Raw genomic sequence first — 25,592 nt, 5'->3', positions numbered from 1 at the left:
CGGCTGGTGAGATGAACATGTGTCAAACTGATGTTATGTATATAGTATACTGTTGAAATAAAATTGTCCGTAACGTACATATGTACTGAATCACCGGGCCAGCAATACGTTTATAGTTTTTAAGCAATGATTTTAACCAAGTGCCTGCAACTTGCTACGGGCTAGCACCAACCACATACGTCTTGACTTAAATCTGTAATTTTTCTGTGCTGTTCCATTTGATTGTTTTTTTTTTATCATTTTCACACGAAAACTCTTGTGACGATTTGTCGAGACAAAAGCTCCCTGCGAATGTCTTGTGGTTCCGTATCCTCGGTCCCAGATGTAAATCGCACATACCATTGGATAAGGATAGGTGGTCAGCATTTGCTGCGGTTTTTATTTCGCAAGTCTCCATACATTTAATGTTTATATTTTGTCATTTCTAAATTCATATAGATTTTGTCATATTATTGTTAAATTTTATGTTTGCGATTTGGAATTATTGAGATATTTTGTTTGTATTTAAATTTTAATACTTTTTCATCTATAACAAATATTTTATAGATTACACATCACATGCTCTGCATTGAAAGAAGCATATTATCAGTAGCAATTAGCTGAAATATGGCATGAATACACATGTGTCAAACCTTTATATTACCAGGTTACATACTGAGGTATCTGAAACAATGGTGGTGTGTTGAAGGCGGAAAGATGACCTGAGCACCACACAGAACATTGATTTCGTTTTATATCGCACGGCTTCTACATTCCCGGGATTTTATAGTTCGTAGCGACCATACTTTATCACAGACGCAGGATTGAATAGGTCTGAGACTTGGCAAGGTTCACTTTGTCAATTCACATGAACCGATGTACCGGTTTTTGTTAGATTAAGGACAGCGTTGTTATATTGACGATATCAGGACGCTGTATGCTAACAGAACTATGGGCTGACGGTGTTAGAACAAGTTCATTTATCGGCCCAGTAACCGGAACTACATGCTAAACACTTTTGATAATCTCATTGACTTGTGAATATTAAAACAAGATGAATTACCCTAATATTGGCGTTGATTAGTGCAGATTGTAATAGGATTACCTGTTATCACTTAAACTGTGACACACCGAGTCGTATGCACTGCACATGCGCAACGTTGATTTATTGTATATATACCATAGTTGCTCACTGATACATCGATACTGTCACAAACAACATGGCGGACTAGTAATAAGTTATATATTGATAGTTCGGTTTGGTGTAGTAGGTTAAACGTCCTAATAACATCATGGTAATTTAAGGACTGTCAACCATAAGTGCTATGTATTGCGGGGTGTGGATGTCTGTGCGTTTTGGAATGTGCTGTATTGTTTCCTTGTGACAGTGAAACTCGTGTCTCTTTCTATGGATATCGCAGAGAAAAAAGAACTGAAAACACAATGCGACATAAATAAAATGATAACGTAAAGCTATGGGTTAGTTGTCAGTATTTTATTGACGTGATGGCGAGATCAGTCCTACATTGTATATAGAAATCTGAACATTTTACACACATGTGTCAATCAGTAACACAGCACTTTGTCTGTTATATACACTAACTAAACAAATAAATATCTAGACAAAGGAAACAAACACCTAATATAAGTCTTTAACTATGTAAACAATGTGGTAACTTGGCTGCCATTTTAGATAACCATAACGTCCCAATTTAGTTCACGTTTACAAGGAGTCCCAAGTCCCATAACAATAAATTATACAAATATTTATTTTTTAGATTTTTCAAATACAAAGTATGTCATATAATATACTTCAAATAAAAATATAGCGGTAAATTTGGCAAGAAAGTGCACTAAAATGATACATTTGATTTTTTTGTCAGAATCTATAATGAAATGAAATAGTACGTTAAATGTCTTAATACTATGCCGTATACGAGTAAGTTTTTCCTTCTTATGTTTTATTCCTATAATTCATTTCTATATCTTCTATGGATATATACAATTTTCCAAAATGAATTTTAAAGATTTATGTAACTATTAATTTTGAATAATTATTTTGAATAATCATTTTTTCGTAATTAAATTGGTAATGTTTTGTAACTTCACATTAATCAAATATAATAGATATTAATAAATTGAACGCAAAAGCATTAAAACTGTCTTAACCTATATCTAGCTGAAGGTTGGAATTGAGTTTTACTTAAAATCTACTTTTTAAGAACATTATAAACTAGACTTAAACTAACCAATTAACAGACAATGCACAAAGTATCACAGCCAATATATTCCATCGTCCGTGTTCTGTATGGCACATAACATATGTCTTCTCCTGTGAATAGACTGTCACTCAGTATCACTACTGGGTAAATCACAAGAACGTGTGTCTATATAGACAATGGTGATCGCTCTTTAATTAATTAAGAACATTTGTCTCTATAATGATGTAGATTGCTCTTTAATTAATCATCCCAACTGTCGACTGGGAAAAATGTCCAATGTCTTCCCTGCTTACTAAGTGGAATATTTCACTTCATTTTGAACGAAAACCTCAACTTCTGTTGACATTGTTGACATTACGACTAGAGTCTAACACTTATGAAACGCATTATAGAATGATTGGATTCATTAACTTGTATCGATGTATTTTAGTTATTAAATGATGAATTTGACTGTTAAGGTCTGCAACTGTCTACTACTGAAGTGTCTGAACTTTTTTGTGCCATCTTTTCAGGTGATAAATATGGATGATATCTGTACATGGAGGCTGGATAAGGAAGTCCGGGGGTTTCCGAAGACGAGGATGAGTATGAAACACTTCCGGGCATGGATTCTCTCATTCGGAGATTATTGGCACTAACAAATGGATGAAACGCCACAGTTGGAAACACAAAACTGGAGTTATGAAGTCCAAATAGCCCGCCATAGAGGGCATACAATGATCGACTGTCATTAGGCATATATGAGGAAGCACCGGCGGCAGAGGAACCCATGACTGACGACGGGATAGGCCGCCATATTGGAAAGTGCGGATGAGGTAGCATTCCTTGCTTTTCTGTTTCTTCTGAAAAAAATGAATGTCAATACATGCAATCAAAAGTTTTAAATGGAAATTAACATTTGGTATTCTTTGAAAAACCTTGTCAAATTTGTCTAAGAAGAATTATTTTCTAACTGTTTTAAAAGGAAGTAAATACAAAGGATAACCGATTTTTGTTCGAATGGTACTTCAAACGTGGGTTTCAAAATGCTAACAACGTTGATGTTTAATATTTTTGTAATGAGTAAGAGGTGTGTCTATGAGAATGTGCGCGATGAACCAAAATCAGGCCATATTGTAAAAAATGTTCTTTTGATTTTGAAACAGGTGCATGAAGTATCCTTACAATTGTAGCGAGGGTAGAGTTTGCGGTTTGAGTTCCTTCTGATTAGCCACATATGACCCAAAGGGACCACACAAAAACATTGGGCGAAACCAAGCAGACACCCCTCATCATTTGAAGTCACAAGGCAAATTAAACACGCGAAACTATTAGTAAAAATATTATTTGAACACGAAAGGCATTTTCTTGCCGAGAAGGGCATTTTCTTAGCGAAGCATTGAAGCGATCCGTATATAAGGCTGACACCTTAACGGAAGCCTCACGCGGAAGCCTAAATTAACAGTAGGTTTTATGTATATATTTTGGACCACCTGTAAGTCAGGAGCTTGTTTGTAAACTTACACCTACACCGACTCGTTAGAGACTTTGTGATAAATTGCCTCTCTTGTAAACGATCAGGTCGTAATCGAGAAATTAAAGTTAAAAAAAGATAGAGTTCTTAACAATAATGACAAGACCAATAGCAATGTATCCTACCAAGAGGGTGGGGGTCAGAGGTCAAAGCAGTTGGGCGAAAAGAAACATTAGTACAGAGGTTCTCTTCTTTAATTGATATTGCTATTTTTTGTTCATTTGGAAGCTTGCTATCCCGTCTAGTGATACTGAGGGGCGTATCAGTTTTATTGTTAGAATACTGGTACAGTACAGTCATGGATGGGGCAGTGGTTAGCGTGATAGCGTGGCCGACAGTGGTAATCGGTGTAATAGGGTGGGGCAGTGGTTAGGGTGATATCGTGGCCGACAGTGTTAATCAGTGTAATGGGGTGGGGCAGTGGTTAGGGTGATAGCGTGGCCGACAGTGGTAATCAGTGTAATGGGGTGGGGCAGTGGTTAGGGTGATAGCGTGGCCGACAGTGGTAATCAGTGTAATGGGGTGGGGCAGTGGTTAGGGTGATAGCGAGGCCGACAGTGGTAATCAGTGTAATGGTGTGGGACAGTGGTTAGGGTGATAATGTGGCCGTCAGCGGTAATCAGTGTAATGGGGTGGGGCAGTGGATAGGGTGATATCGTGGCCGACAGCTATAATCAGTGTAATGGGGTGGGGCAGTGGTTAGGGTGATAGCGTGGCCGACAGTGGTAATCAGTGTAATGGGGTGGGGCAGTGGTTAGGGTGATAGCGTGGCCGACAGTGGTAATCAGTGTAATGGGGTGGGGCAGTGGTTAGGGTGATAGCGTGGAAGACAGTTGTAATCAGTGTAATGGGGTGGGGCAGTAGTTAAGGTGATAGCGTGGCCGACAGTTGTAATCAGTGTAATGGGGTGGGGCAGTGGTTAGGGTGATAGCGTGGCCCACAAAGGTAATCAGTGTAATGGGGGTGGGGCAGTGGTTAGGGTGATATCGTGACCGACAGTGGTAATCGATGTAATGGGATGGGGCAGTGGTTAGGGTGATATCGTGGCCGACAGTAGTAATCAGTGTTAGGGGTGTGGCGGTGGTTAGGGTGATAGCGTGGCCGACAGTGGTAATCAGTGTAATGGGGTGGGGCAGTGGTTAGGGTGATAGCGTGGCCGTCAGCGGTAATCAGTGTAATGGGGTGGGGCAGTGGTTAGGGTGAAAGCGTTGCCGTCAGTGGTAATCAGTGTAATGGGGTGGGGCAGTGGTTAGGGTGATAGCGTGGCCGACAGTTGTAATCAGTTTAATGGGGTGGGGCAGTGGTTTGGGTGATAGCGTGGCCGTCAGCGGTAATCAGTGTAATGGGTTGGGGCAGTGGTTAGGTTGATATCGTGGCCGACAGTTGTAATCAGTGTAATGGGGTGGGGCAGTGGTTAGGGTGATAGCGTGGCCGTCAGCGGTAATTAGTGTAATGGGGTGGGGCAGTGGTTAGGGTGATATCGTGACCGACAGTGGTAATTAGTGTAATGGGGTGGGGCAGTGGTTAGGGTGATATCGTGACCGACAGTGGTAATCAGTGTTAGGGATGTGGCGGTGGTTAGGGTGAAAGCGTTGCCGACAGTGGTAATCAGTGTAATGGGGTGGGGCAGTGGTTAGGGTGATATCGTGACCGACAGTGGTAATTAGTGTAATGGGGTGGGGCAGTGGTTAGGGTGATATCGTGACCGACAGTGGTAATTAGTGTAATGGGGTGGGGCAGTGGTTAGGGTGATATCGTGACCGACAGTGGTAATCAGTGTAATGGGGTGGGGCAGTGGTTAGGGTGATATCGTGACCGACAGTGGTAATCAGTGTAATGGGTGGGGCAGTGGTTAGGATGATATCGTGACCGACAGTGGTAATCAGTTTAATGGGGTGGGGCAGTGGTTAGGGTGATAGCGTGGCCCACAAAGGTAATCATTGTAATGGGGTGGGGCAGTGGTTAGGGTGATAGCGTTGCCGACAGTGGTAATCAGTGTAATTGGGTGGGGCAGTGGTTAGGGTGATAGCGTGGCCGACAGTGGTAATCAGTGTAATTGGGTGATTAACCACGAAATATTACACATCGCCAAGTCAAGGTTACTACTCATGGACCCATGCTTTAACTACCATACAAATGGGGGAAAACAAGTAGACTTACATTAGAAAAAATAGGTTAAAATATACAATACATAACCAGGCTGAATTCCAAAATAATTAACTGAGTAAATACTAAACATCATTACCGTCCATTCATTTGTTCTATATTTAATTGAGATATGCAATGTTGTTATTTTCACAAATGTTTCCGTAATTGATACATCATTTTTCCATGCAAGCTATTTTCTTTTTATCAATGGCTTTTGCTACATTTGACCAAGAATCTCTTTATCTGGGATTTTTTTTTATATCTAAAAAAGGAAGCTTCACAATTCAGCAAACAAGTTAATAAACGAAATCCAATAATAATTTCCATTACACTTTTTTCGTTACTATCCAGTTTTTATTTCGATTTTTATATATACAAGATTGATATATATGAACATAGAAAAAAGAGAAAGAAAATACATAGTTTGGCGTGTATGATTTGTAAAAAAGATAAATTTGACGAGAATTCCTTGTAAAAATCATTCTCATAAATTTCCTGCTATGAATTTGTAAAACGTTTGAATAAAGTATATACCTTTGGCGAGAAACTCTCGATGTTGCTTGAGGGACTCCTCCAGTTCGGCGTCCGTGTAGGACCGGAGAGGTGACCGGGCGTAAGTGTGCTGTTGTATCAGCGTCTCCATACTTTCTCTGTATTTAAGAAATACGTGGTCAGAGGCAGATGGACTTTATGAAAAAAATAAAAATCAAGGCAAATGATGAGTGGTCGGGTGCTATGGGGTCATCCAGTGTTAGACACACGGAGGATTAGTTAGACCAGTACTTAGGTATACAATGTTACATATGTATCTGGTGAGTGATAACCAACGCAAAAACAAACAAAATGTTATATTTCCAGTATTCTATTAATATGTAATGATCAAATCAATAAATAAATCAATATATCAGAATATCAAAAGCATAAATATATATATTAGCACCAGACTAATATGTATACCCACATGAAATGATAACGCAAATGAGATATTTACACTGATGATAGCAACGAAAGTGATTTCCCATTTGCACGACTGACAACATGGGTAAAGCGCACCACAATATATATTTACAAAGAAAACTAAATGCCAATACTCATCAACCGAAATAAAAAATAAAGGTGAAGTTCTCTTAGAAACCAATGGATATATATCTGTTATACTTGAGAGACACAGACAGTGTGATTGCACCTTAACATATCTCATCGGTTTATACAAGATATATTTCAATATAGGAAAAGATATATTTCCAATGTGGGGACACAATCTCCTAAAATATTGACTAGAGTTACGGACGATTGCGACGCCATCGGGAGATAGATCAGTCGGGCCTACGCGCTGACAGTACTAACCGATCATCAAGACTGAAACCAGCTTCACCGGTCGAATGCACGCACATTTCGCATGTTGAAACGTATGACACGAATAAATTTGACCCCGTTTTACAGTTTTACATCCTGACTACAATTTCAACCATCCCTGGGTCTCCTTCAGTGGGTGTGAATCAACAGTTTTATTGTAGATATATTAGGGGATTTTGGAAACAACCACATGGTCATGGGGACAGTGGTAAACTGATGGCAAATTTTCAAACTGTATATAAGAATTGAACTTTGTTTGTTGTTTGAAAAAGACGTGTTTGGAAAAAAATCACATTTTTTACGGCCATGTGAAAAAGTGATTTACAGTTTTTTTCTGCAATAGAAAAAATGTATCTCTTTTAACATATATTCACAACGGATTCAGAAGCATCTGGTTTGGTAAAAACATAATGAAGACTCATCAAGACTTTAAACCTTATAATTTTATGGTGCAGAATTTCTAAGAAATTATTAGAATTTGCATTCTGATAATTCGTTCCATATGAAACGACAATAGTCTTTGTGGCGGTATAAAAAAATTCCAAGAAAACGTTATTTATTATAAAAGTATAATTAACGCCATGTTTGTCTTTTGAAATTTGTAATTTTGAAGTCGTCAAATGATGTAAATATTCTTTTACACAATTGGTTACCCTGATGTTATCCATTAATTGAAACAGTTATTCTAAAATTACAATATATATATATAAGACGTGATTTGGTATGATAGACCCCCTATTGTCCCCCACGTGCTTTGGTATGATAGCGCCCTCTATTCTCCCCACGTGATTGTTTGATGACTCGTAACACTAGTACAAATTATACCTTTCAAACTCTGTCAGTCTCGTGGAATCTCGGAAGCCTTTCGCAAACGGGTTGCTATCAATCTTCAGCTTAGTGATCTGCGGAACACAGAATTTCCATTGCAAATTGGTGAAATACATAAGAACCGCAAACATAAATGTCAAATAAAGATTATTGAGTAGGAAATTTCTGAGTGTTTACAAGCATTTTGGCCGAAATTCAGCAATGATTTACAGAACGTCTCTATGACGTAACTAGATACAGTGGGAGTTGAGAGCGTTATATGTTGGAGGCAGGCGGTGTTGAATGCGGCATAAGATGCCGTTTTATGAGCCTGAAAGCACTTGCGCTACCAGTAAAGAGTACAGGAGAGCCATGTTGGTCGTGTTTGACACATGCACAGAGACTAAGCTGAATACACTCACCAATTGGTTCTGGTAGGCCGTCACTCCGATAAACACACTTTCCGGGAAGACGAAAGTCTTGAATTCCTCTGCATCTAGACTCGTAATGGACGTCTGATTAGAAACCGACTCCTTCTTTCTCACAATGTGAATTCTCGGCTGGTATTTATGCATAGAATTCAATATAATCTGGAATAAAAGAAAGCAGATGTGTTACAGAGTTTCTCAATTACTTCGAACACTCATCCCCTTGACAGCGCCGAGAATACTTAGCATTTAATCGGAAGATTTAGTAGTGAAAGACAGTCGTATTTACATGAAGACTCTATAACAAAGTTTTTGAAAGATCCAGCACCATTTTATCTTCATTGAGACAACTGTTACGAAGTACACTGACTGTTTCGGAAAACAGTGTGCCTTTTCATTGGAGACGTAGCGCTTATTTAGAAGACAGGATTGTTTAATTTTAGTAGAATTATCCTTTTTAAAGACTTTGCGTGAACTTAAATCTGTCGGTAAACAGAAAAACTAAACAATAAATAATTTCCTCAACATGAGTAAAATCAGATCTGATTGAAGTACACGAGACTCCCATTAAAATCCTATTGATTATTTACTTAGTAGGACGTATGTAATCTTAGGTAAGGATGCGTATACTTTCCGGAATGTGAGTTTGTGTATACTTATGTGAGTTTAGTGTGGAATTAAATAATTCTACAGATAATTTGACATCATGTTGAAAATTTGGGTATCATCGCATAATACTGCTATATTTCATACATAGTTATTTTACCCCGATAACATTTCAGTTCATAAACGATTCCAATGATATCCTCTTACTTACATGTCCATTCTTATCTAACATATTGTTTGTCAGTTTCAGTTTTTCGAACGATACTGTCTGTTTTTGGAGTTGTTCGCCTGTGAAAGGTGAGTCAGGGTGCATGTAAAGTCTGGTCGGGAGAGGCGGGTCAGCTTTTCCGGCCACTAACCAGGATGACCGGTGGTAGGCGTATCTGTAACGTTTGTTGTCCACCGGAACTATATCCATCAACACCATGTATCGGACCTCGGGGTCTACTCCAGTAAACGACACTCGCAGTGTCGGAAACATCCGCCTGGAAGAGAAGAGGAAATATCAAATCTTGAAAGAGAAAAGTAACATTTCGAAAAAAATAAAAAAGAGTAATAGCTTTTATGTAATTTTGATCATATTTGCTGACATCGAAATAAAAATATGTATAAATAAAACTACGGGGTATTGTAATATAGTTATAAAATATGCTGGAAAATGTGGGATATCTAGGTTACCGGAAATCAAGTATTACGTTAGACTGACGGCTAGTTTCTTCAGTTTTCCTCACGGTACCGCCTAGCACTATCAAATCTTATGCTGACATTTATAACTCTAAATAAAAGTACATAGAAGAGCAACAGCCATTATTTGTGATGTGTGACTCTTATTTTATAAACACCTGCATTTCAATCATTAACAACATACACGCGAAAGGAAACTAAATATGAACGCACGAATATCTATATAAAAAATTGTCGCGAATGTTTACCCCAACATGATATCATAGCGAGGGAAGGTTTGGATTTTTTTAAATTCCAGATTGATACATGGATGGTTTAAAGGTGGAAACATGCCATTATCGCCTGAGTGATCGCTCGTCCAACTAGTAATCAGTTTGTCTCCAGTCACTGATGCTCAACGCCTAATGTATTGCCAATGACTGCAGTAGAATAATTTTCAAATTTAACAAAGCCCTGCATAATTTTAAGAACTTTGCTTTTTTATCAACGCAAGCCAATGCTAAATAAAATACTATCGTTTTAGTCATCATCTATTTAGGAACTTTTCCGCATACTTTTCATGTTAACAATTTGTACTAAATATTTTATGGGTATGCATTTCGGTACATGTATTGTAAATAACTTCATTTCTAACTTTACTAGTATTGTATTATTTTAAACTGAAATACTCCCTGATATTCCCTAATGTATGTATCATTTTCCATATTTCATTAGCATGGCATTGTATTGTATGCAATTGTGTATTATTATACTATGCCATATGTATTAGAAATATGATGGGTGTGTTGTTGTTTGGTGAAATCAGTATACCTGTTATAGAAGTCATATTTACATGCATACTAATACATTGATACGTTCGTTCTAAAATATGTTGCATTATTGTTTAATAAATAAAGATTAAATCAAAAAAAGAATAAACCCTGATGTAAATGCGTGTATGTCGGTAGCATTCCCTAAATAGTTGGGGTGATGGTTGTTTATCTCCATGTGTGTTGGTGTTATTGTAGGGTGCAATGTTGTCATGATTAGACCGTAATTAAGGGGAGATTGAGTCTTATCTGTCCACCAGATGCTCCCCCTCCACACTCGAGTTCACCTGTCAGTGTACTAGTGTCACTCCTCACACTAAACACGTGTCGGAGTGGGGGAGTGGGGGTAAGGTAGTGTCACACAACACAAATGTCACCCTCCCCCTCCTCATACTGGAACTCTATTACGTATTAGACTACACTGTGTTTAGTTATGACACCTGTTAGTGGGTACTTATGTTTTAGATAGGTGAACGAAAGCAGAGCTATATGTCAGAAACTGCTGGTGTGGTGTGGTGTATATTATATAGGTATTATTAGATAATGCCAACAGCCTTACTAGGACGTTTGTTTTACATTCCATATCAACAATAGGCTAAGGCATCCACTCTGTCATGTATCATCATTACACTGTCCATGTATCAGGTATCACTAATTTTACTTATAAATATCATTTAAAGGTTATTCAAACACCAATGAAAATGCATCCATTTTTCTGTGTGTGCTTTACAGGGATTAGCAAGACAGAAAATACATTCCGAAAACGGGCTCTTTTCTTTTTTTCTTATATTATTTTGAAAATATTCCTCTATTATATCTTCAATGAATCTTCTTATAGAGTATAAAAATGTATAATAGAATTAGAGAAAGAAAGCATAGACGTGGTGCGAATTAGTCGTCATCATTACCAGACAGTAAAGACATCGCCAATAGAGCACAAACGATACTTGTCATTTGAGCAACATTTGATGGTAACTCGTGTAAATGAACGTCTAATTAACACAAAAAATAACATTAAGTTACTTGTTTTGTTTTTGGTGGATGCGCAATCAGTGCTTCATTCCATATAGGACATACAGTGGTGTCACGAAATTTTCAGGAAGCGATTAAATATGTTTATTATTTTATCTTAAAGTAAAATAAGAAGCTCAAACTTTTCAATGGTGGTAATGGTGTAGAGTAAGTAACGTGTGTAACCGAAGAAAAATACTGTTTCGTCCGTCTGTACCATTCGTCAGCGGTGTAGCAGCTTTAAACGTGACTCATAATTCTTTATTTTCTTTATGTGTCCTTACTATTAATATGTAACACATCTAGTGATCCTCTACAAAGTATTAGGTTTCTTTTTCCTTTTCCCCCCCCCTTTTTTCTCTCTCTAAAACAATATTTGAGACATTTAAAATGTTAATTTCAACCAATTAATACCAAGAGACATTAATCTTGTTATAAAAGAATGATTTAAAATAGAATAGCCATAACTATTTGAAAAAAATATTGAACAGCTACGTCTTAACGTCCTCTTGTGACACTTTCAATGGTTCGTATATCCTCACTATTAAAATGATATTGAAATATATTTTGAGCCAGCTGTAAGACAATTTCCCATATAAATCAATGGCGATACTAGGCGAACTCTCGTTAATTTGAGATAAAACGTATATTCTTTACATACCTTGTAAAACTAACCTACTCCGTGGTGGTCATCGACGACCTTATATGACCCATGGCCAGTCAGTTCAGAAACATATCATTCTTGAAAAATTGTAATTTTCAAAAAGAAAAAAATCACAACAAAAAACATTTTGACAAACATTATTGACTAGCGGTCAAATGTCTCGCGATGTGCACGCCCCCTAGTAATCGTTGTCGGCATCTGTGGTAGTCCGGGAGGTAACCCACACCAGAAATATCCCCGGAGGCGTGACCCGTAGCTACCGGAGGATCTACCCCTGACCCCTAGTACATTTGTTTTAATTTATATGTTGGTGATTTATTGCGGATATGTGCGGATTTCCACGTGTTACGATGGGAGAAGTAGTGTTCTGGGCCGTAAAACACATAAACAAACGAATGTCAAACGAGCCGGCTGAGCGGACAGGTACTCTCGCTCCCGCGGCCCCTCACACTCGGTACACTATCATTAGGCGTGATTGATACCCGGGACTCCTCTCGTGTCAGCCTATACATACACCAGCGCCAATCTTCACACTTGAGATACAAGCGTTTGGTGTTCCTGATAATGTTCCTCTATTGTTTTCATTGCTGATAGTACCGATGTCCCTATGGCAGTGTTATGTTACATCACAATTGAAGGCCAATTTACAACCGACACACTTCCGCCGGCCATTTTGATTTTCATTGCCATCCCATTATTGTGATATAATTGCTACATTAATACGGATAATTGAAAAGAGGGGAAACCGGCCGGGACACTGGGGACATCTGACGGGGACAGCACAGACGACTGGTCAACTGGCCGGACAACTGACAACGCATGGGACAAATAAAGGCAGTAGTGGCCATCCGCATGTCTCGTGGTCAAGAAAGACATCCATCACACGAAGTGGCCATTAACAGTCGTATTTCTATAAATTGATTTGAGTGGGTGTTTGGTGAACTGTCAATAAAGCTGTTTATTAAGTTAAATGGTTAGGGCAATGCTTCGTAATAGTATTTGATGAGTAGGACCACTGTTTGTAGAGTCCAAATGTTGTGATCGCCATAATATAATTACTCAATTGATATAAAGGCTATGGAAAATCTAAACCGATTGATATCCTATGTGCTTTGTTCTTTGAATAAATAATGATTTAAAACTAATTTATCTAGTAACTATAACAAGCTGAGTTAAAGGTAAAAAGAAAACAAAAACACCAAGTCTCTTTTTCAAAAGAAAAAAAAATCTTATGATGTAGGGTTCTGACACTATAACCATTAATCAACCTTTAAAATAGAAAAATCTAAAATTTTCTGGTATATGTAACAGAACTGAAACAAAGTAGGATTATTCATTCATTGTCTGTATAATTTATGTCTCTGTTGAATAATGACGGCATTTAAAAAAATGGTAAGCTGAATCACTGTTTAATACGTAAGTGAACATGATGGTACTGTAATTGCACTTTCAGATTACTTAATTCGTATTTCTTACGTTATAGAAAATTCCTCATCAACTAGCAATCGCGTATTAACAAAAGCAAGAAATATACAAAAAGTCCAAAAAAGACATACAACTAAAATTAGAGTAAGTTGGTACAGGCACATTTTTCTTTTAACAACACACCAACGCAACAGAGCTGTAAATCGAAAGAAAACAAAAAGATATCGAAGTTTGAATGAAATATGGTAAAATTTAGGAGCGCATATCCCTGGAATCAGTTGGTAGAATATTCTGCACGCATTACAATGCCTCAAATTAAAACGTCTGACAGCTTGATGACTTTAACAGTATATCATTTACATCTGTTGTTGAGGGTAGATGAAGCCCGGGATACAAAGGTACACAAATACGTCAGGGAATACCCAAGTTGAGCGCAAAACATAATGTATACACTCCTTAAAATTTATAGATCAAATCATTGTTTTTACGACATAACAAATCCATTCGATATCGTCAGCAATTTGACTTTAACTGTATCTCTTTATATCAAAATAATTTTGAAAAAGATTTCATTGTCATGCGAACTATTTTCACAATACAATACTTGCATGTTTTGCGCAGTAAAATATTTTTGACTTTTGGCAGATGTTAAAATATTTCGTTTTAAAAGCCTTTTGAGAGTCATGAGAAATATTTTGTGTTTACCCAGTATAGGAGAACTATATTGTTGTATGTTAGATGCCTATAATTCCTGTAAATTAGGAATTGATGTTTTCACAGAAACAGTTGCGGGTGATATTTCTTTATAATTTCCACCAATATTGGCCAATGATCGCGGGTTTAATAGTCGTTTGATCGCCATCACCGATGGATCCAAATGACATAGTTTTTTTTCCTTATTTACATAATATAGACAGATTAATCCACTGGGTAAGCCTCGCGTCAAATGTTAGTATTCGGCAGGGAACTTAACAGGGAGTTTCTTGTAGTAGTGTAAAACGATAGTTGAGGATGATAAGGCCAAAGGTTGGACTAGAGATAGGACTCGTCGATGGAAGAATTGGTCTCATTACACCCGTAAGCGCGTCACTTTGGCAAACACGTCCGATCGTGGTCATACAAATATGTTTCTTAAACAACTAGTTCCCATGGGTTTGCACAAATTATCGGCAAATCATTGAAGAGGAGAGGCGCATACCGTTTATGCTTGTCAAAGTTAATACAGGATAGAGCCTCCTGAGTGTTTGGACATCACTGGTAATATTGATCCGCTAATATCCACTGACGTCATCAGTATCAAATAAATGTTTGTAAATTGCAATGGAAATATATTGAAATAAATAATGAAGTGTATTCATTTGATGTAATTTGGTGTTTTGTTTTATTTTTCACTTTTTTTTTTTAAAACTAAACCACATTATTATTTGGGTTACATTTATTTTATATATTGCAGTCATTTCATCGTATATTCTATATTTGTTTCTAAATAGTTTGAATTTTTGTATCTGAATTTATTGGTAATGGTGGTCCGACCATGTCACCTGCTGCTAATTACCAACATTTTAGGAAATTATACCAAAATACAACTACCACTGTTGATGCTGAAAAATCAAAATATCAATCCACTTTTTTGTGTAGCATGATTTGAATATCTGTGTTGGTTTTTGCTGGTAGAATGCTATGTTTAAAATGAATATCCATTTTGCATTACCTATCTTAAGATAAACATGCTTGTTAATTCCCTATGTTCAAAGTCTTAAGAAATAAGGACTTACTTAAAGTTACGTGTAACATACATAAATGTTGTCTTAGTGAATGGAAAACGATGTACGCTGCCAAAACCGAAATAATAATAATAATTGAATAAAAACCAAAACAAAACAAAAAAATCCTGAACATATATTGATTTTCTTTCACAATAATTTTTGATGCAAGCACTATACTTTAGACAAAATGTCTCATTTATGTTGATGACAATACTTACTAGTCTAATTCTTTAAATCAGGACTTATTTTAAGTACATCTTACAGAAACTCCGAGCTGCTTGTGTGGACATTTATGCGAGAATGCTTATCATTTTTTCTTTGAATGTGTCACTAATGATATCAAAAGAAACATTGTTTTTCAGAAATTAAATGATTCAAATTTGAAAATTCTCTTAGATTAAGACTTATTGTGTTTATCTCTCTGTCCCCTCTCTCTAAATATCTATTTATAAATGTATTCATTTTATATGTATTTACAGCAATTTGTAATTATTTATATGTCATTGTTGTTGGGAGAGGGCCTTTAAAAGTTGTGTAAATGTTTTTTGTTTTTTTTTGTTTTTGTGTTTTTGTTTTTTTTTGTAATAAAGTACGTTTAAACTCAAAACTAAAAATCATACAATATATATGTGCTCATAATTCAGGTTTGGAGTTTATTTTCAATCCTATAAAATGTATTGCAACGTTTTTGCCCAATGTTTGAATAATAGTATGCGCTTGCAATTTTAGTAAATGTTTAATTTTACAAAAAGGTACTTATAAGTGAAATCTTAAATAATTACCTAAATAGTAATTTAAGAGTAGAAACAAATAGATTTGGAAGACTACTAGAGAAGTTTTGAATGTATAATTAAACATAATTTTTTTAGCTGTTTTGTATTGTTAAATAGTTTCCTTATATTGAAATCGATTTATGGCGGTTGAAATGATGAATGAGGTCTCGTAAAATAAGCTATAAATATCTATTTTCACGTTATTTACACAACGTCACGCGCGAGCCGTACACGCGCAGTGTGGTGATAGCTTATCGAAATCCCTTGTTCACGAATTTATAACTTTGAATTTCGAGAAAAATATTTCAACTTATATCTTCACCAATAACTGACAGAGCTATATTATCATTGATGAATGACATGCCATTTTATGATACAAAATTATGTTCCAAAAAAAATAAATATGGTACCCCATGTCACTAGATTGGAATTCAACTTAATAATTCAGCTCAAAAAGACGGAGGCAGAAGTCGGCCAGAATTTGCTGAAAATGTTTAAATTTATGGTCATAGATAGGAGATGTAGCAACACGGAATAAAACGAGTATCGGGCAGCTAGGATTTGATTATAAAATAACGATTTGGCTTATGTTGTGCCAGCTGATATCGAAACCTAAAACTAACCTGGTCACAAGGGAAACTACAATGACGACATTGTGAGAGAAGTTGCTTAAACACGTTTTCCCAAAATTAATTGCACATTTTTTCAGTCATTTTTTAAAATTCACACGAAGGCACTGACGGGTTTTATTAAGTCAACTGAAAATTATTTTTGAGAAAGTGAGTCTTTTTATCATCCCAGACAGATAGACCGATTGACCATGGCAATGAATGGAGACAGCTAATTACCTTAGATCCAGGTTTTATTGTAACTCCACCTATCTCACCTTGTGTACAAGTTTAATGGCAAACTAATTTGTAACGTTAAGTAAAATATATGACGGCCACACTTCCTGTGGACGGGAGAAGGCCAGTCCACTGTCTCGTCTTCCTCAATACAGCCCTACAGACGTCCGGCATGGGGCCGGAGGTCCGTCACCGCGTCCCAAAATTGTAGGGTAACTTTCCCGTATGGACAGAGAAGGTGTCAGTTTTATTCATTGTGGGCCCTTCCCGAAGGCATCAATTTGTGATTGAAAAATTCTAGTCAAAGAAATTAGTTTATCTTTGAATGATTGAATGTCCTTAGGTCTTTAATCCTGTCTCTAGCATTTATCACCTTTTAAATAGGCGAGGGGGGTAACAGCCTGTTATTTGGGCGTGCGAACTTGCTGAATCTCCAGGCACTGTTTCGACAAGCCCATCGCTCTAACGCTTTGTATTGTATAATTACAATTTTCATTACATTTAATTGCCAGTGAAAGGAGGTGACTTAAAGCAATGATAGTCTCTCCACTTCAATTCGACAAAATTAAGAATAACCAGTTTATTTGTAATTGTCGTGTAGTTCTATCGATTAGTACCACATCGCCTTGAGTGCGGCCCTGTTGTCCCGCTGTGCCCCCTTGTACGCGTGCGCCGAGTCGTCACCAGCCTCATGTTGGTGGTGTTGTTTGTTTTCACGGTTTAATGGCCGTTGACGACTTTAGGATGTTACACAAAAGAGCAATGAAGCGACAGCGATGAAGGAACGAGTCCCTTCCCCAAACCCAGCACCTATCATTGGGATGGCTTGGTAAATGAAGTGTCAGTCGACATAAAGAATTGCTGACAAGCATAAACATGGGGTATAGACGGTCTCATTCTTCACGTCACTAACACTTTTCATTTTCAAGGACGGTCCCATATAATCCCTATATTCAGCACATAGTCAAATTGCTTTCAAATAATAGGGTACAAAAAGAGAAATTTACATCTGACAAGGCCCACGAAAACTTTAGTCTAACAATTGGAAAAATGGAGAATGGAAGTAAGCAAATAGATGTTATTGTCTATTTAGTTAATGAGAGCTGCACCGCTCTCTGTGGAGATGGATGCCATCCGTCGGGCAAAGTCTATCTGTCCACAACACCCAGAATTATAATGTCGGCAAAATTAATATTATCGTCTCAAAAGTCCACTATACCGAGCGCGTGTGCTGGTCCTGGTTATCAGTTCCTTAACAAAATTGACAACTGAATTGAAAATCGGTATAAAACTTTTGTACATTGATATTTGAAATTTATTATTTTTTCGACATTAAAGAAACATTTATACATAAGCTGATCCCGAGAATCCATCAATAACTCTTAATCATTTTTAGGTTGGATTTTTTTTTCACAAAGAAAGATATTAAAAAAATATTTGATGTAATTATTGCTAAGTAACATTATTATAGTTATCGTATTTCTATCATTTACTCGTCTAGACGTATGATATATATCATGTTTTTATTATCAATCGAATTTTGCAATTACAATTCCCATGATTATAATATAAAATATCGTTTTACCCACTGGTAATAATTATTCAATCATGTTGGTTAAGATGAATAATTTGTTACTGAAAGAGTTATACCCAAACTCAACATTTAACCGATGTCCATCATGTTTAACCAAACGAATATATAATATATACTGTACTGTAACTGCTCTATATGGATTAAATATTTTCATTGTTTCCTGGTTATAAACTGGACACAGTTCCGATATATAAGATGACCCGAGTATGACCCACGTGTTACAGCGCGTGTGACTACATATTTACACACATATGTGTCTGATATGTGTCTGTGTGTACATTCGATGAACATTACATACTAGTCAAATGTCCTTTACTGTCCATGTTTGTTTGCAGATCCAACGAACACAAGAGAAGACAGTGCATATAATATATCAAATGAATTCCGTTATCCTCATTGAAAACTGTTGACCCCGTCATTTGCATACTTAATTGACTGTGGTTATTCCTGTGCACGAACACTATACAAGGCAAGCTGGCGTAAAGTCATAAAATTCGCGATTGTTGACAATCACCGGTTTGTTGAAAGGAATTCTGCAGAGCACGAGAGAGTGTTTTCCTTTGATAAAGGTTGTGTGAAACAGCTAAATAATTCCCTATTATACGTGAATTAATTTTCCGTCTCGCAAATTTTCACAACCGTGCAAACCTATAATTAGAACAGGCCTACCTGAATGGAGGTTAATAATTACATAGAGGGTTATCAAACCATCCCGTACACCTCATATTCACTCGTGTACCTAAATGAACTACAGTCTAACTTAGATAATGATTGATATGTATTTTTGATTAGTGGTTTGTACAAGACTATGATCACACCAATCTCAACAATCTCCCACACCCTACACCCCAAAATACAGACATACTGGTGCAAAATGTACTTAAAATACAGGCATAGATTAAATTTTCTTTTCTGTAACATGTATGCAAGCTACATTACTATACTTCGACTATATATGTAGTTACATAATATTTCAATGCCTGTTCAGTTATTTAAAGTATTATTACATAACTTTCTTAATCATTGCATTTTTGTTGATATTCACTTACAAATATTTATAATAAAGAATTTGAAAAAAGCTAGATGAAAGAAATATGGCTTATTGTTTTTCGTAAGATTGCAAGAAAATGCAGTTTAATAAAGTTTACTATCTGTATTTACTGAAAGAATAATCAACTATTGATAAAGTCAGTTTTAACCTTACATGTGAGTATCTTTGTTATATTTAATATTAATTTTCGTGTGAAAAATAACACTTTTTAGTTTTGTTTTTGTTTTGTTTGTTTTTGTTTTGATAGATAATTTAAGTTTTGTATTTACATTTCTCTTGACGAGTTATGATTTATAGTTATGTTATTATAATAGATTTTTGCGCTTGGTTAGACTTGCCGTTTAGTGATTTCTCGCTTTACTCCAATTTATTTGGAATCAATTTTACGTTGATAGCTTTAAAATTATGTTCTTGTGAATGACTTTGTATCAATTACGCAAACGTATTGTCTTCTCTACCAAGAAAAATTCCAGCCTAAGCATAGTGATGTATACCTTTGTATAATGGTAAAATTATCTTGGTATTTTGTATTGGTATTTAAAAAGACATGATTTAGATTTTGAGTGATATTGGTTGCAACGCACTAGAAGTGGGGATTATGACAGATCCAAGACATGTTATGAAATTGAATATTTTCCATAAAATAGGGGTTGCAAATTTGGCGTGTTAAAGGCGGAGAAAGCCTGTCAAGTCGGCGACGTAAAGACTCCACGGTCCCCACCTAACGTTAAATCCATGTCATAACTCTCTACTCTTTAACATACCGCTATGTACACCGACTATAGCACAAAAACACCATCACCATCATCATTGATTTTCTTAGAATGTTATTTCAAAATTAGTTTTTTCTTTTTCTAAGTTTGTAAATGATAAGTTGCAATATTCCTCACATTATGAGGCGCCTGAAACCTTGGTGGTCGGTAATCGATATTAGAAGTGTTGGGGTGGAATGTTTAGTCGGGATCCCTACATTCCCTCACAAACACACTTCATTAGTGTATAAAAAGCTGGACATATTGGAATCATTAGCCTTAGTAAGATTGGCATCACTAAGAAAAAAACCGGGATCAGTTCTCTGTTGTCTTTATTACATTAGATAGAGTATGTAATATATAATTGGCTCTTTAAAGAGAAATAACAGGGTTTTGCCATAAGCTATTTTTTCAGAATGATCACAGATCTTTGCAATACCTTTTTTTTTAAATATAACTCTATTGTCCGTTTTATTTAAAGTAGACAATGTATTGAAAAAAAGATATATTATTATATATTATTCTATTATAATATAATTTTGAATAATAATAATAATAATTTGATGTGTAAACGAATTTAACAGCCGTATTAGGTTGTTGTACATTTAAATATACTTTTGATGTTACGACTCAATTCACACAGAGGATATTCATATTTTATTGTTAATTATATGGGAAAGTTTTCAAGAAAAAAGGTCAAGATTTGCCAATCTGTTACGGATCACTGCGCAAATAAAACACAGAACTGCATGCAACATTATTAAACCAATATGGCACACTCTTTATGTCCATTAATCTGGTACAGAAAGAAGTATATAAAGAATGATGAAATAAGATTCCAAATGTATGCCAGTCTATTTTCATACCATAAATTCTGTCTTACCGTCCGGTTTTTGTGATGATCATTTCTGTGCCGAGCTCGTGGAATTTGTCCCATAAGTCTTTGGTTTCGAGACAACATTGAATTCCCGCCATTTCCTTGCTGCACGCGGGTGAAGTGGTCGTACTGACCTCGTCCGTGTCCGGTTCAGATTTTATGTTCTCCTCCACAGATGGGGTCAAGGGATACTTGGGCAGTGGTGAGGACGATGTGGCAGATTCTACTAACTTCTCTGTAAAATAGAAATTATTCTAAAGGTCAAATAGATTGTTATATCTATTTAAAATTAAGAATAAATTTAACCGAATTGGCAATTTCCATTTCAAAATATTCCATATAAAATCTATAATTATATTAACGTCTTGATTTATATTTATATTTTAAAAACTGTATAATTAATAGAGACTGAGGAAAAGAATGAAAATGTAGAAGATTATTACTATTGTAACAGAATGTCTAAGTTATGGCTTCTACAATTGCACAGTTTTTTTAGATATACCTATCAATCATTTAGCATTGGCCGATTATTGAAAACATTTCTGTTATGTAGACAACGTATTGGTATTGTTCTTCGATAAAAACATATCGTTTCATTGAGAAATTTGTCATATCTAGTAATTCCGCAAAACCGCAAAATTTGGAATCTTTTAGCAAAGGTTCAGTGATGTTTTATTTAATAATTAGGTGACTTTTAATTCGTATTTGTAAAACAAAATAAGTAAAATGTGTAACAAAATCATTCACGTACAAAACTTAATGAATGCTTGATTCATTCTTAGTCTTTGTGACATATAACTTGTTGAATGTTAATATCTAAAGGTAAAAAAAAACCGTATGATAATTATTCAAGATAGAAGTAGTGAGATTATTTACTGATTGATCCGGACATACTAATTTGACCTTACACTATGAATTAGACTAAACTGGCATTTTGTGAACATTAGTATACCGTCATCCCATCTCTGTTTGTTTATATAGGCGGTATACTTACATGTTAAAGTCTGACAGACTGTTAGCACGAGTGTAGTTTGTTTGAGTTGGAAAAATCACATGTAACTAATGTGTTGATGATGATTTCATCATTTAAGTGTTTTTAAGATAAATAATATAATAATGTCTGGCCATTTCCGGACGTCCTTGTGAGTTTTTGGACATTGTACAGATTTCGGTATCATTAGCCCTTTACTGACCTTCTTAGTACGCAGCTTTCACGCTAAATTGAGCAAAGAGACAAGGCGAGGAAACCGAAGCTTGGAAGTGTGGGGAATATCTAACATAAACTGGGGTTTAAATGGCGCTAGTACAGCAAATGTTTCTGATGTTACTTCTGATACAGTTATACAGTTTACACACTCAGCTGACTTTATCAAAGATAACAAATAATCAACAAAATACAGATAATAAACAATTGAGGTATTTTAACGCGTATTTGTGTTAACGATTTAAATATGAAGATATACTTGTTATATAACGTGTTTGTATTGTATATTATTTACTTAAAGTTGATTCGGAATAGAAAATTAATAAATTGTTGATAAAAAGAAATAGTATTATAAAAAGAAAGAAAGAAATTCACATTTTTACTTTTATTCGAAATAATGGGGTTGGCAACTCTCATTGATTTATTGATTTTTTCGACATTAGTTTATTAATTCCAATAATGATATAAACAGTTAATAATCTGATAAAGAAATAAATATTTTATTAGTAAAACCAAGGAAATATAAACATATGGTCAAATTCTTATACGTAGTCATCACTTTTTATTAATGTAAACAAGGAAAAATACAATAAAATTAAACATATTGTACAATAACATAAGTGGACAATAAAACTTTTATTTGGCTAATGGTTTTCTGTATGAAATATATTCTAACACTATATGCATATTTTAAGCAGAACAAAAGACACGCCTGTCTTCCATTTTGACAGTTGATGTTCTGTACATCAGAATCGTGTGATAAAAATTACCATGCTATAATTTTTTTAATAATATCGATATTTTGACAATAAAATTTTCTATAATAAATTTTTAAAAAGCTTCATTCATAATGAATAAGTTTTCATCATCGGCGTGTTTGTTTAACTGTGATATCGAGTATCAGCATCATCATCCTACTGCATCATTGATAATAATTCTTCTATCAAAATGAATTTTGAGATTCATCATAACGACACAATATTGATGTGATATTTCAATATTTACTGTACGAATGTATACTTATATAATACAAATGCAAAAAAAAATAATGGCCTTTAAAGTCTACATCACCAATATCAATTACTAGGGGTTCTGACAGATACATGATTCATGATTTCCCGTCCCCCAGCGGCTTACCTAGGGGTGCTATCTGAGTCTCCCCGCAATCCTCAGTTCTTTCCGTGGGGGTCGGGTCTATCGGAGAATGTTGGGTTTCAGCCTCAGCTTCCCGTCCCATAAGTGCCGCTATTGAAAATGCGGTGGCTTTGGAGGACAGCAGGCCCTTAGATGGGGACCCCGCCCTTCTATCCCCCGGGTAGCCATCCGCACAGGAATTGTCATCAGAGAAACTATCCATTCTGTCAGAGAAAGGGTTCCTTCACAGATTCAGTATATATAAGTATAGCACTAATAGGTCAGATACAAATCCAAACAGGTAGTATTCTCATGTCTCCCGACACACCGACCGTCCCGATACGTGGTAAACATCTACAGATTTTAATATATATCTACATGACTCTCATCAATGCTCGAAAGACAACACGTTTATTTTGAGTGCTGTCAAACTCGGACCGTCTTCCGTTGACAATATCACTGTTCTTCTATCACACATTGGCATCTTAAGTTACGCTAATTTCTGCACTTGTTGTGTGAAAGGCTCCTATTGGCGCGCGTGCCGGCGGTTTACACCAACCACAGAGCGGTTGGGGTGGGCCCTCGGGCGAAACAGTCCGACTCGATAGCAATTAATTGGCTGGAGATGTTATCTCTCCTACACACACGAGTGGGGCTGGTTCCTACACTAACTACTACAATACTTAAATAAAATATGTGACAATTCCTAAACAATTTGATGGATTTAGAAGCGTGAAGATAAAAATATGAAAACGTGCGGGCCCTGGTGTTTATAATTCCTGCTCGTTACTATACAAATACAGATACCATCTCTGTTGAGGCGTAAGGTACAAGGTAAACACCAATTATGGACTGGTAATTATTTCAGGAGAGTTTAATTCACTTATCTTCACCACAGATTTATAAGATTATTTAATCAAATCTAAAATGTGAATGATAATTTAACAAAATATATCGAAGGTTCTAAACCATCAGGGAACACATCCGCTAAAATATTGCTGACATCAAATAGAACATTTCCTTTTCTATGATGATTTTCTAGTATATAAAGGATACTCCTTGTTTTAGTTTTTGTGGTCCTATGATAACGATTAAAGTTTACAATTTACAAGTAATGTTAATAATAAAACTTACATTATCGATATCAGCAGTGTTTACCAACATATAATGCACAATTTAATACTAAATATTTAAAGTGAATGGATATATTTTAATGTTATAAAGGTAGAAAGAAATTATTAGATCACCACATATGAAAAAAACTCAGAAGCAGAAACCAAAAGGTCGATAAAACAACATAAGAAGTTACAACAAAATGCGTCTGTTTAGGACTAGGAAAGATAAGTTTATGAATACGAAAATAGTATCTACAAATAAAAAATAATAACGTTATAACTTAAATGTATCATACAAAAAACAAGATAAATTCAGTTATTTTTATGAGAACAAAAATGCATTTCACGCATTGCATACACGAGGTATGCTGACGTCTTAACGGCTGATTTAGTTTAAAATGTTCGCATTGTAGTATTTTTTCTGATTATTGGGTAAATTTATCCATATCAAACAGACTATTCGTGTCTGTGTGTGATTCACACATAAACTCGACCAACAGGTGTAACATGACTCCAACCCCTGCCCTCTCACTCCACCGGAAAAACGGCCGCCACAAAGTTCTCTTCTTTCGCGTGCAGTCCACGCGAGATCTTGTCATTGATAAGATTGTTTAACGAGATCGCAAACGAGATTTTATTTTTATGTGGTTATCGATATGTTCGGGTAGTAGAAAAGTATAACGTTGATTATATATGTTTTAGTAATCATAAGAGAAACGTAGCAACAACATGATATTAGACCACAATTTGGTGAAGAAATCGGATGAGATCTGGTGTATTCATCCGCACCAGTTATTGTTAATTTCGCAATGATGTCTATAACACTGCA

General features: G+C 35.8%; 1 protein-coding gene across 2 annotated transcripts; it reads right to left on the bottom strand.

The window, feature by feature from the left end:
- Positions 1-1,459: 1,459 nt before the first annotated feature.
- Positions 1,460-24,117, bottom strand: LOC138316081 (T-box transcription factor TBX20-like). 2 transcript variants are annotated; one of them, XM_069257570.1, is made up of 7 exons: positions 23,652-24,117; positions 21,317-21,545; positions 9,271-9,544; positions 8,448-8,615; positions 8,044-8,120; positions 6,397-6,548; positions 1,460-3,043 (listed from the first exon to the last, which is right to left on the bottom strand). In XM_069257570.1, the coding sequence occupies exons 1-7, from the start codon at positions 23,869-23,871 to the stop codon at positions 2,655-2,657; spliced, it is 1,509 nt and encodes a 502-aa protein (XP_069113671.1). In that variant the 5' UTR covers positions 23,872-24,117; the 3' UTR covers positions 1,460-2,654. The 2 variants fall into 2 exon arrangements, with proteins under 2 accessions (XP_069113671.1, XP_069113672.1); XM_069257571.1 differs by having other exon boundaries at positions 6,397-6,512.
- Positions 24,118-25,592: the final 1,475 nt, after the last annotated feature.

This window comes from Argopecten irradians, chromosome 2 (assembly GCF_041381155.1).
Source record: "Argopecten irradians isolate NY chromosome 2, Ai_NY, whole genome shotgun sequence".
Taxonomy (NCBI): Eukaryota; Metazoa; Mollusca; class Bivalvia; order Pectinida; family Pectinidae; genus Argopecten; species Argopecten irradians.
Note: the sequence above shows the minus strand (reverse complement) of the source record. Positions and strands in the feature narration are given on the sequence as shown.

What these genes read in the sequence shown, in the direction of transcription:
- LOC138316081 (XM_069257570.1), bottom strand. Translation starts at nt 23,871, where the DNA reads ATGGATAGTTTCTCTGATGACAATTCCTGTGCGGATGGCTACCCGGGG. An exon ending in TGTTAGATAAGAATGGACAT is followed by an intron (nt 8,616 to 9,270) that starts GTAAGTAAGAGG and finishes CTTTTATTCCAG; the next exon opens with ATTATATTGAATTCTATGCA. An exon ending in AGACTGACAGAGTTTGAAAG is followed by an intron (nt 6,549 to 8,043) that starts GTATAATTTGTA and finishes TTTTTCATAAAG; the next exon opens with TCCATCTGCCTCTGACCACG.